General features: G+C 34.5%; 1 protein-coding gene across 4 annotated transcripts in view; it reads left to right on the top strand.

Annotated features, from left to right (window-relative positions):
• The window catches only part of LOC106469507 (integral membrane protein GPR155-like), a 75,129-nt gene that overhangs the window by 57,073 nt on the left and 4,641 nt on the right, over positions 1-13,415 (top strand). For 3 of the 4 annotated variants that reach the window (XM_022398044.1, XM_022398047.1, XM_022398045.1), the window contains 3 exons: positions 1,461-1,683; positions 2,023-2,118; positions 12,580-12,644. In XM_022398044.1, coding sequence (XP_022253752.1) covers positions 1,461-1,683; positions 2,023-2,118; positions 12,580-12,644 — 384 coding nt within the window. The remainder of the gene's footprint in view (positions 1-1,460; positions 1,684-2,022; positions 2,119-12,579; positions 12,645-13,415) is intronic. The other variant, XM_022398046.1, reaches the window with a different exon arrangement.

Raw genomic sequence — 13,415 nt, forward strand, 5'->3', positions numbered from 1 at the left:
CAATGCACGTCCACATGTTGCACGTTTGATTGTGGAGTTGGGTTGGGAAGTTTTCCCCCGCCCACCATATTCTCCAGATATGGCACCATCAGATTACCATCTTTTTCGTTCGCTGCAACACCATCTTAATAGGAAAACGTATGCAAATGTGGAAGGTGTTAAAGAGCACATCGACATGTTTTTTGCTTCAAAGCCAAGTGATTTCTTTAATCAGGGCATTAACAACCTGATTGTAAAATGGAAAAGCATCATCGATAAGAATGGAGACTATTTCATTAAATGTTTTATTTTGATATAAAAGTTGTTCGGGTTTTTTCATCTAAAAAATTCTTGATGACTTAATATTTAGGATTAACCTAAATCTCCTCAGCTGGCCAAATCTCACCAGATAATACTGGGATTATGGCAGAAAATATTGTTAAAAACGAGGGTACCCAACTGATGAAACAATGCATTCTAATCTTTATTAGTAGAAAAATAAGAAAAAATAGACTAAATTATTTATACTGATAAATAGGTTGATTTTGAGTTTCACTCAAAGTTCATAGTTTATCTAATCGAAAGTTAATATTATTTGCGTTTTATAATTAGTGGTACTGTTACAGCAAAGAAAGTCCTGAAAAATCTTCAGTTGCTTCTATGAAAACGTTGAAAAAAATGTTGCCAGTATTTATAGAAAGTAAATGTTTTTCATGGTGAACTTGTGTGGCTCAGCGGTAAAGCTGATAACTTATGATACTCAACATCTGGTTTTGATACTCTCGGTGGCAAAGCACAGATAACCCATTGTGTTGCTTTATGTTTAATAACAAACAAACAAAAAGTTTTCATGATTTCTGTCACGTGTTAATAAAATACTTAATTAAGTTTTAACAACGCTTTTCTCTAAGTGTTTGATAAAGTACAGTGCGACTCAAAATGTTAGGGACCGGCATGACCAGGTGGTTAGTGCGCTTGACTTGCAATCTGAGGGTCGCACCAAACATGCTCGCCCTTTTATCCGTAGGGGCGCTACCATGTGATTGTCAATCGCACTATTCATTGGTAAAAAGAGTAGCCTAAGAGTTGGCGGTGGGTGGTGATGACAAGCTGCCTTCCCTCTAGTATTTCACTGCTAAATTAAGGACGGCAAGCGCAGATAGCCCTCGTGTAGCTTTGCGCGAAATTCGAAAACAAATAAACAAAACAATGTTACAGAAATATAACATTGATGACAAATGTAAAAAGGAACAACAAAGTAAGATGTCTGTCTGCTGTCTTACATTTCTAACTAATTGACTATTGACAGAAGGTAGCAAACATTTTTGTAATATTTGTAAAATATTTGCTTTCATGTAAGTAGTGATACCGGTGGAAACTAACAACGAAGTATAAATGACTAAAAACTATCTTTTGAGTCGCATTATTTATTGATATAATTTTATTAATTTTTTCCATACTCTTTTATTACAAACGTTTAGCAGGTGGCGAATTTTTCTGTCGACCATTCAACGTAGTACTACGACAACCAGTATGAGAGATTTGCTTTCTGATGCAGAAAGTAATGGAATCGATAGCCCAAGTTCTTCATTTCCTCCATCAGAAACTTCTTCAACAGCAGAAATAACCGAGAAGACCAATAAAGATCAGCAAAGCTTACGTCACGTCATTCTTCTGACATTATTAAGCATATCTATGACTGTGGTGAGTTTTTATTTTGAAGTTCCAGAAATCCAGTTTCTTTAGCTCTGTTTCTCTGTTATCATTCGATTATCAATCTAAATCGTCAGAAAGCATTTCTTATTCAAACTTTTAGTTTTGAATTTAATGTTTGTTATTATTCTGGTAAGCATATCCTTGGCCATGGCGTATTGTTATATCTTTTTTTAACTCGTTTCTTAAATTTTTATTGTTATTTGAAATAACAATAAAAATAAAATAAAGTACTAATACGCATTTCAGAAGAGAAGATTTCTTACCTATAAAACGATGAACCGTATAGATAATGTATTGTACTTATTTTTGCATGTTTCAAACTTTCAGGGCCTAACGGTTAGTGTTTGGAAGTTAATAGCAGAAACGCCCAGCGGGTTATTCGTAGCAATGGAGTTTTTAGATGGTGTGCTCAACTTTGGTCAGGTACGGAATAACTTGTTTACAATATGACAAACACTTAGTTAGGTTGAGCTGCTGTGAGTTAATTTCGATTACATTATGTTCTTTACTTTTACTGATATGACCAACTATAGACTCGGTTTACTTGCTATAATAGGTTTATTAACGAGCTAATTTAGAAAGTTGCGTTAATTCTTCGAATACCAGCAGAAACGCCGCCCGACGGGAGGCTGTTTATGCTAATAATTATTAATTGTAGTATTCATATTTCATTAAAAAATTTAGAAAAAGTGGACATTTTTTAAAAAAGCATCTTTTTTTTATTTGGGAAGTTCTGCTCGGGAAAAGTGTTCGGATTGTGCTATTTAGCCATACGCAACTCGTTGCATCAAAATGATTCAACGTACAGAGTTCAAAATGTTCATAAATTTACTCATATAACTTGTAATGTTTTAATATGTTAAAAGTGGTACCGTTTATTGAAAAAAACAAATATATTTTCCATTAGAACTCCAATTTCTCAGTACTACATTTATAAATTATATAAATAAAGATATATAATCAAACCCTCATGTACAATCGTAGTGAAAGTCGTGTTCTTGTTGTAAGGAGAGTACTTTTGTTTAAAATTGTGTTCTATTATAAAGAAATGATTGTTGCACATACCACAGTTAATTTTCTAATTGTCTGAATCTTGAATACCCAAAGTTTGAACTTTTTATGGATTTTTGTTTGGGGTGCCATTCAATAGATGGTGCAGGAGTTTTGGTTACATACATAGATTCTTACATACACGCTACGTCCGTTATGGTAAGAAGTTGACTACCATTAAGTTGTGTTGCTAACAAGTTCACTAACACTAACAGGCTGACCTTGATTACATTAGTGCGACTATAATCGTAATATTATCTCTGGGTTAAAATGTGGGGTTTCCTTGTTTCTTTGTATCGGTGTTCATGACGAAAAGTTTCAAGGCATGGGCCCGAGAAGCAGTTACTAGTGAAACTATTAAAACATAAGTGCATTTTGCAGTGTACTGTATTATAATGGGCCCAAGAAGCAGTTACTACTGAAACTATTAAAACATAAGTGCACTTTGCAGTGTACTGTATTATAATGGGCCCAAGAAGCAGTTACTACTGAAACTATTAAAACATAAGTGCACTTTGCAGTGTACTGTATTATAATGGGCCCAAGAAGCAGTTACTACTGAAACTATTAAAACATAAGTACACTTTGCAGTGTACTGTATTATAATTAACACAAGATTAATTAGAATACAATATATTATGAAGCTGCATTATTTCTTATTTCTTTTAAATATTTAAGAGAAATCAATAACTGAAACTTAATACTCTGGCAAATACGTAGAATAGTAATTGGTTTGTTAACTGTGTTGAACAGTGAAGTAGGAACGATATCTTTTTTCGTTAGTATTTTACAGCAAGATATTGTTTTGAAATCAATTCTGAAGTTAAAAGTAAACCTTTTATATAACAATCGGACAGTTAAAAAAAACAAATCTAATGTTTTATTCTGCCTTTCTCACAGTAATACATATAATTGAATGTTTTTTATCCTACTTGTCTCATGTACAATTAGTCAACATTATGAGATTATTTCATAACACTTAAAACAACTTATGCCTAACCTGACAAAATTTTTTACTATTATCATTAAAGTATTATTTTTACATTATTTTAATGCCTTTAGATAATGTGCTTTTTGGCTTCAATTATCTTTGTGGTTCTCAAATACATATATTAATTAAGAATGAAATAATTTAACGAAGGCCTAAACTAGAAAACATTTTGTTAAGCGTAAATCACTAAGCACGGTAGTGTTTAGTATGTAGGGATTGACTGGGAAAAAATGGCCGCTACATATTATGTATAGTCTCAAATCTTACTTATAACAATCTAAGATACTTTTATAAACACCTAACTTAGGTTTTCGAGGCTTTCTAAAGCTGTTAAGACCTTCAGTTTAGACAAAATAATATAGCTTAAGTAGAGAACCAGCGAGTATCGTAACAACCAAATGTTCTGCTGATTATTCTGATTCTGTTATGAGAAGGGCTAAATCACCGATGCTTCAAGTTGTTGCATTTTAACGTGGGGAGTGCAGAAGCAGTATAGAGTTTCACTAACTTCAACACATGATATTCATGAAGATGACTCATCACGCCATGCTAAAACTGCTGCCTTCATAGCGACTGCCATTCATTAATGTTTAGAAAAGAGGGGAAACAAGTAATAAAACAAATTTTGAAAAAAATAAGTATGATGTAGGGATGGCAATGCCAAAAAGTACAGAAACAAGGTAAAGATGAATGCGCAAAACCATACAAAAATCCCTACATAAGTAGTCACTGAGTCAATGTTACAAGCTTATGGGAATTAGCCATTGTAAGATTTTATAGCGTTATTGAGTTTAAATGCTTTTATTCAAACCTGAATTCATACAAATGAAAGGAATTTAACGTTTAGTTGTAGATAAAAGATTTTCTTTGAAAGATTTGGTTACTTATGTAGTGATTTTGTATGGTTTTGTGCATTCATCCCTACTTTGTTTATATATCTGTTTGGCATTGCCATCCCGACATCATCCGAATTTTTTTTTCAAAAATTATTTTATTGTTTGTTTTAATATGTCTTCACTCTTCTGTAGTTTGCAACTTCAACTTTATAACTTTCAATGTTACGTTAAAAGAAAATTACTTTACACCTAACTGACCAATAATCTCCCTCTCGCCGTTACTTCTTATTATCATTTTACACACTCCATCAAATTTCCGCTTTATCTAAGTCTAAAGTAACTGCTGGTTCGCGCTGACACTGCATACCTCTTCCCCCCACCTCACCTGGTAACACAGACAAATTTTTGAAAATAATTTATTCTTATTATTGATTAATGATTCAACGAGAAAGAGCCCCCCTCTCTGGTTTTAGTTGTCTTTGATATTTTGTTAAAATGAGAAACAAAAAAGTATCTAATTTGACTGATTTATATTATGATATCAAAGTTTTCCGGTGAACTGAAAAATACATCCCGGGCTCTGATTTTTTGCCTAGATACGCTCCTTCTATTAACTGACCACCGTATCCTGCAACGTCTTTCTCCACTATCATGATATTCTTAGTCTCTCGCCTTATTCTCAGTATTTCAACCCAGATATAAGGATCCCTCCACACTGTCCAGTACTGTGGAACTCTTATGTCTGCTATCATTTGAATGACCATTCTACCTTCCTGGGGAAATTTAATCCCAGTGTTGTGTGCTGATTTATGTGTCAAGTCAATCATGGTGTCAACAGGAGGGACTCCTATTGCGTAGCTATGTATGTTCTGAACTGAAAATAATCCTCTTCCATCCATAGAACAATAGAAGGACGCCGACTTCTCCGAAAAGTAGTAAGACCTATGTATTCAGACAAAGATAATTTGGTCGCATCAATAACACATAATATAAACCATCATAAACTTACACCTGATTAATCATTTACAGCCAAGACTCACATCCTTACACATTATGTTCTTTACTAATATGACCAACACTAGGTTAAGAGAATGTAAAGATGAAAAGATTATTTTACAGTTTCTTCAGTTCAGAGTTTGTAATGTAAATTTTAGGGGTAATAGCTAGGTAAAGGGAAAATTCGTTAATGCTGAAATAGAATGCCCAAAATACAGAAATGCAACTTTTAAATGATGTATAGAAGTTAGACCGAGGTTTCATTTTTGGATTTTGTCTACGAAGCTATACAGAACAAGAATGTAATTGGAATTAAAATAATACAGTTGGAAAAAATATATATACATTAAAAATCCTTACATACGTTTTCTTTTTGACATTGATTATTATGTCAAAATCTAAACTGCAGTTTGTCAGTAATTGATAAATGCTAGTTTTTGGCTGTACTGTAGGTATCGTCCTGTTACTTGGCTCCACACCTGAACGGTAACATGTGTTGTAGCAATATATTTCACATATCCGGAACCTCTCAAGTTACACTGTCGTAGCCATTTAATGGGTTTTCATTCGTCAAAATACGTTTTTAGAGAGAATAGTGGAACGTTCTGCTTATATACGGTTATAATAATGAAACGTTTTGCTGTGAGCATTAAATGTACGGAAGTAATTGAAGTTAACAGCTAGTGTTTGTGTGTTCCCTAAGTACGATATACTAATTTCTTTATTGTTACTTAATTATTATTGTTAATATATACAATCTTATTCTTATAGATATTTATTATTATACTGACTGTTTTGCATTGCTAGCTTAGTATAGGGATTTAGGATTAAGCCAAGTCTCCAAGCCTAGCCGAACCTCGTAAGATATTATTGGGTTTACGGCCAAACTAATGAAACAATGCATTCCAATCTTTATAAACCAGCACGCAAGAAAAGTATACCTAATTAGCTGTACTCATTGGCAAGTTGATTTTTAAATTTGCTCTAAGTAAATAGCTTACTCTGATCCGAATTCGGTAAATGTTGAACATCGCTTTTGACAAAATATGCGGATCCGAAGCTCTACAGTTATTAAGTTTATATATATATATCTTTCATTGTACATATAGTTTACAGCGTCTGATTACACGATATTAAAGAAAAGTTGTCCTATTTTACCTAAGTCTAACATAAGCAATTGAAGTCCAATATGGCGGAGTAAACTATAACCACGGGATATTTTGACGTCAACGAAAGATCTCTATAGCAAGTTAGGACATTTCATTTCTCAAAACTCTGATGGCTTTATTTCATGCTGTTTGCACACCTGAAACATGTTATAAAATACGACATATGCTTGGCTTTATGCATAAATCTAATTAGTTAAGCCTGTTCATATCATTTATTTGGCTGTCACTTGTCATCGTGCTCGTTTTGCAGATTTGTTTATTGTTTATTAGCATTACTGGATTGTAGTGAATTTTTTAGTGGGCTGCAATTCGCTGAATGTATGTATCTTGTAATGGTGCCAACAATGAGTCATAATCTGTTGGGAATATCCGAAGATACTTATAAACTCGTAGAACGTTGAAATTTCAATCGTACATTAGTTTAGTACACTTTCCAAGTAAAATTGTAAATAATGTGGAAATGTACTAAATATAATGGCGGTTCAAAAAAGAAGTACGCCCCGCTTTATAAAATTAAGTTGCACAACTTTTATATTTGCAGTAGATAATTGTTAGTTTACTACGTTAAATTTTTCGATTGATTAAAATATCGTAATTGTTCACGACACAACTAAAAAGCTACCTTTGTAAAGATGTGTCATAATGGTTTACTATGAATATGCGGTATTAACTTACAGTATATTACGTAATGTATTGGGATGCCACTCCTCTAGAGGGGACTCGTTTTTTTTGTTTTTTTATGGTGTTTTGTTTGGATAAAGTTGACCCACATTTACTTTAGCTATAGCCAACAACCATCGGTACACATCTGGTAGAAAAAATACGGTATTTACTCTTGCAAAGTAACTCCATGTGTAATAAGGTTTCTAATTTTGTTGTGTTTTCCCGAGTGTCGTTCAAACATGTTGCAGAATGGTTCAAATAGATGCAGGTCAGGACTCTGAGTGCTATTTGTTCTCAAATAATTGCAGGAAAAAGTGTTCGGTATGTCATGGTACATTATTATGCCTCCATATAAAACTTCTCCGTGCATGCAGTACACTGTGGTTCAGAATGTTACAATACGACAAGAAAATTGTGGCTTCTTTAACTATTACCAGCAGACCAAGTGTAAATCAAGTTCACAATATGAGATGACCACAACTCTTCATAGTTGGAATTATATGGTCATATTCAAAGTTTTCATTAGGTTTCATTAAAATCAGACTTATCTATTTGTAGCAAGAATTGTTGTGGTATATGATGATTATCCATTGTTTTTCACACCAATTTTGATGTTCAAACCCCACAAGTGCCAACGTCTGATAGTGACACCTCTGATGAGCGTCTTATGGACTGCAGAATGGAGCTTCATACTCTAGCCTACAGTCATGAACTATCGTTATAGTCTTGAGTGATGAATTCAATGGAACCTGAGTAGTGTGGTTTTACAGAACTTTTCGGAGGTCGCAATGATCAATCATGGATTGTCGAATCGATATTTTCCATTAACACATCTTATGGTCTTTATTTTAAGGACATCAGCGATAGTGAACTTAGTTGTAATGTTTCATAAATTTATACAATCGATGGTACATCCTATATAATCTTTTCTCTTTGAAGGCCCATGAACTCCTTTCCTTGTGTCATCCAATACAATACAATCCGTGGTAATAATTTAGGTTTAAGATCTTTCAAGCCTCATAGAAAGTTTGGGGCCTGAAAGAGAAACTGGGATGGTCAGAAACTTTAGTTTCTCTTCGCCCCACGCGGTGAAAAGGTTTAAGACAAACGGATGTGGTAGAAGCCGCTGGGCTTAATTTTGTTTAAACGCGGTGAGTGTATTGTTGTGAGACGCGGTAAGATGTTGAAAGATGCCAGCCCGAAGTCGCCGAGAAAGCCGTGATGGGACCTGCGAATGATAGCCGTGGTAGAAGCACGTGTTGTTGTTTATCCACGTGATGGTGACGTCAGTCGACTCGGAATGGAGTGGAGAGTTGCAGACTGAGTGAACGAGAAGCTGTTTGAATATTTTTCAAAAATATTGATTGATTTAAAGAAAATAAAACTTTGTAAAGTTAGAGTGATATTATACTTGAAGCGAGTCTGTAGGTGTTACAAGATTAACAGCCTATTTCAGAGGGATTGGGATAAAATTATCTGATGCCCTTAAACAATTTGATGCAGGGGGGAAACCGGAGTACCCGGAGAAAATCTGCTTTCTTGTATCAGGCGCCGAATAATCTACCTGACCCGTGCCCGAGATATGAGGCTGAAAATGAAAATAAGTTATTGACATATATTTTTAAGCACTATACTACTGTACGTTATGTTGTGATTTTATGTAATTAAGGCGTGATACGTAAGTTTGCCGTGTAGCAGGCGTGGCCGTTAGTGTCTGGAAGGCTCTAGTCTGACTATTGCGAGTGCTTACTTTGTTGTACTATTTTTCGAAAAATTTGTGAATTCGGTCTTTTATTAGTGGTAAATTGGTAAGATTACTGACGTATTCATGAGGGGTGTATATTGGTAGTCTAAATGTTGTTGTAGTAGCTGTGTGTTGTTACTGGCGTATCTTGTTGTATATAGTGGCAGACATGTTGCAAGTGACAGAACATCCATATTCGTATAGGGGTCTTATGAACGCTCTATATATTTTTAGGATAGAGAGGCCTCCAATACCACGTAAGTATGCTAGTCTTTTACTGGTGTTTTTGAGAATGTTGTTGAAGTGTGTGTTCCAGCTAATGCGCGAGTTTAGAGTCATTCCTAAGAATTTGACCATTTTCTTAAGAGTAATGGAGGTGTTATATATTGTGAGTTTAATTTTTCTGAGTTTTTGTTGTGTTTTCTCATACTTCTGTGAAAAGCTATGGCTTGTGTCTTGATAGGGTTAAGAACTACGCTCCACTTGTTGCACCAGTGAATAATAATGTTTAGCATTCCTTGAACTCTGGCTGATGCACAAGCGGATCAAGTGATGCACACCAGACCGCGATATCTTCTGTGTATTGAGAAGCTAGACTGTTAGCTAGATCTGGGAATGGTATGTCATCTACAAATAAGATATACAGTAGCGGGGTGACAACAGAACCTTGTGGTACTCATGCTTTTAGCGGAAATGAATTGGATATGGTGTTATTCACTTTAACTTTGGTGGTTCTGTTTCAGAAAAAACTAGATAAACATTTTATTATGGGAGTGGGTACATAACAATTAAACAGTATGAACCTTACGACGTTTGTGCCAGATCGAAGGCTTGTTTGATGTCTTAAAATGTAGCTATTTTGTGTGTTTGCGATGAAATCCTTGATATACTGACTCGATTAATCAAAGTAGATGGTCTGTAGTTAGTCTGTTTTCTACTGACATTTTGGGTATTGTTAGGAATATTATTGTTTTCTAAAAAGTGAAGTAATTGTTTAGAAATGATTTTTCCAGGAATTTGTCTAACGTGTTAAGAAGGCTTATAGGTGTATGATTAATAGGTAAATTAAGGTTCGCGTCGTTTTTTTTAGGGAGTACTTTAATTACTGCGGATTTCCTGATTGACGGCTAGTGACAGGATAATAGAGATAAATTGTACATGGCTACCAGGTGAGGTTTTTTTGTCGGTAAGGTTTTTGATTATGGAGTTATTGATACCGTCTTCCTGATTGACGGCTAGTGACAGGATAATAGAGATAAATTGTACATGGCTACCAGGTGAGGTTTTTTTGTCGGAGAGGTTTTTGATTATGGAGTTATTGATACCGTCTTCCTGATTGACGGCTAGTGACAGGATAATAGAGATAAATTGTACACGGCTACCAGGTGAGGTTTTTTTGTCGGTAAGGTTTTTGACTATGGAGTTATTGATACCGTCTTCCTGATTGACGGCTAGTGACAGGATAATAGAGATAAATTGTACGTGGCTACCAGGTGAGTTTTTTTTGTCGGTAAGGTTTTTGATTATGGAGTTATTGATACCGTCTTCCCCAGGGGGCGCTACGTTGGAGAGTTTTTAGCGTGATTTTAAATTTTGTTAAGGAAATGGGGCGGGTATGATAGTTGTGCTGGTTTTGACAGTTTAATATACTGACTGGAAATGATGGCGTATATAGTGAGCTATTTATGATAACATGATTAGTGATGAAATTATAATGTTGTCTATCAAAGGAGGGTTGAATGAGTTCGTGTAATACTCAGCGGAGCGTTTGGCTTTATCATTCATTGCCTGTGTGTGCCGTAGTATTGTTGTAACTAGTGTTGGCCGATAAACTGTTTGTGTCATTGTTGCATACTTTTTTAAACTTGCGCCAGAAAAGAGCGGGGCTAGATTTTGCTTCGTCGATTGATGTGCAAAACGTGTTTCAATTGTTCTGTTGTTGAATTTTGATAAGCTTTTTTTTTACTTGTTTATTGACATTATTGATAACTGGTTTGAGGGTGTGGTCTCGAGCTCTGACAAATAGACGTTAAGTTCTGTATTTCTGGCGCACGTTTCAAGGCATCAAGGTTCAGGATGACTGTTTTACTGGGGAGTGTTTCTTTGATGGACGCATTATTGAGAATATCAGGTAGTGAATCTTCTATCTATTTATTTAATGCTATGAAATCTAATTGAGAGTAATCGAGAGTTTGTTCGTGGGTTAATGGCGGGGCGGGTATTGTATTTGTTGAAGAAGATAGTTAGCCCCAAAGTACCAGGAAACTTATGTTCTATTTCAGTGATTTTCATAATACATATTCCAAAAAATGCTTGTCAGAACACGTTTACTTATGAAATGGGCAACACTTGCTAGTTAATTTTTGAAAAGTTTTTTGGTGTACAAAACTTGAAGATAGCTTTTATATGCGGAAACATCTGTTAGCTGAGTTTTTGCACAGATCTTCAAATATAACGTTGATAAACGGAAACATCGGCACATGTAGATATGTAGATCTTGAAAGTCGAGTTGTTCAAAACTTGAAAATAGCGTTGTTAACTGGATCAATTGTTGTTTGAGATGTTGCAAAGGAAATAATTCCTATACAATGTACACATCCTTCAGTAGGTCTGTGATATTTCCTGATCGGCTTAAGGACTTGCCAATCAGTGATTGCCTTACCGGCCTACGTTGATCTGACTGTACTATTTCCTATAGATCATTTTCCAGATGGTTCTACTATGATTAGTGTCTGGCGAAAAGCTTCAGCAGACATTTCCTATGCAACATCTCAACCAACAATTAAGAATTTTAAGATCTGTGCAAGAACTCAGCTAACACATGTTTCTGCATATAAAAGCTATCTTCTAGTTAATTTTCACTAAAAGAAAATTCAGTATATAAATACATTATTTATATCTTTCAGGGATGTTAGTAGTGTGCATTTTATGAGGATATCACCAAAAGCTTGTTTTTGTCCCCTAGTGTGAATTCAGAAAGGCCAGTTACCAAAGGTGGATATAATTGATTTATAACGGTTTAACATAAATGTTTTTAGAAGACGTAGAGATCAAAAGGAGTTGTATTTTCATGATATGAAAGTGTAATTCAAAGTTAAATTAATAATTATATACATATTTGTTTTCATACAGGTAAAAGAAAATAATAACTTCTTTCCCGTGTGAATTCTGACGGTAGTCTAAACCCTAACAAAAAAGGATTTCAATACTCAATCTATTTTTAAAGTGTGTTGAAATCAGTGAAAAAAATTAATTTACCACAGTGCTGTCGTCTACTTTTAAGTTGTGTCTAATTTCGTAGAGAATTAATCGATACTTTTTTGTTTTTATTTGCAATAAGTAAAATCTGCAGAGCGATATTATCAAATAGTTATTGTTTTCCCACAATTGTATAATAATATTTGTAAAACAACTACTATTGTATACTTTTTATAGGGAATCTTTGCATTTGCAGTATTTGGTTTTGATACGAAGGCTGTAGTTTTACCTGTAATAAAATGGTAAGTAGTAGGTTTACGTTTTATACCTCTTGTCTAAGTTTGAGACAATACAACTAGAAGTATTTTGAAAATGTGAAAGACTGAAAAGTCGACAGATTAATATACTTTAGGCAGGACTGAAGTACATTATCTGTGCCTTCAAATCTGTTAGATTTATTGTAATAATAATATCCTACCATTTTCGTGTTATTCTATTTCCACAAAACTTTTATTAGGAAACTGAACGTCATTTTTGGTATGAGTGAAACGTCACGTGCAAAACTATTATTACTAACTATGTTACATGTATCAGTATTCTATAGATAGGAAGTGCGTATTCTTCGTGTAAAATATTTTACAGTTTGTCTTTATTTTAGACATTCACGCACAACACTTAAAAGGTTTTTTCTGAATATGCTTTAAGGGGATGGAAGGATACAGTTGCGACAGCGGAAGTCACGTGACGCTGATGATTTTCTCGAACAATCAGGGAAGTCCGAGTGTGTTCGAGATGCCATCTTCGTTAGTATATAAGCCTGGCAAATAAAGCCAGCAGGGGGATAAATAAATGAAGACAGGGCAGTAGTTACTTTGAGTTCCGTGTAATTTATGATTCTGTTAGTTTCGAGCTAGTGAGCCGTAAAGTGTGTGTTTTGCACTCGTCGAGAGCGAAGTTATCGAGATTGTGAATCTCTGTGATTTACAGATTGTATTATAAAAGTTGTTAAGTTTAAAGTGACGAGAAACGTACTGATTGTGAAACGACTGTGTACTAAAAAGTTTGTATCGAGG

Source organism: Limulus polyphemus, unplaced genomic scaffold, assembly GCF_000517525.1.
Source record: "Limulus polyphemus unplaced genomic scaffold, Limulus_polyphemus-2.1.2 Scaffold3519, whole genome shotgun sequence".
Classification (NCBI taxonomy): Eukaryota; Metazoa; Arthropoda; class Merostomata; order Xiphosura; family Limulidae; genus Limulus; species Limulus polyphemus.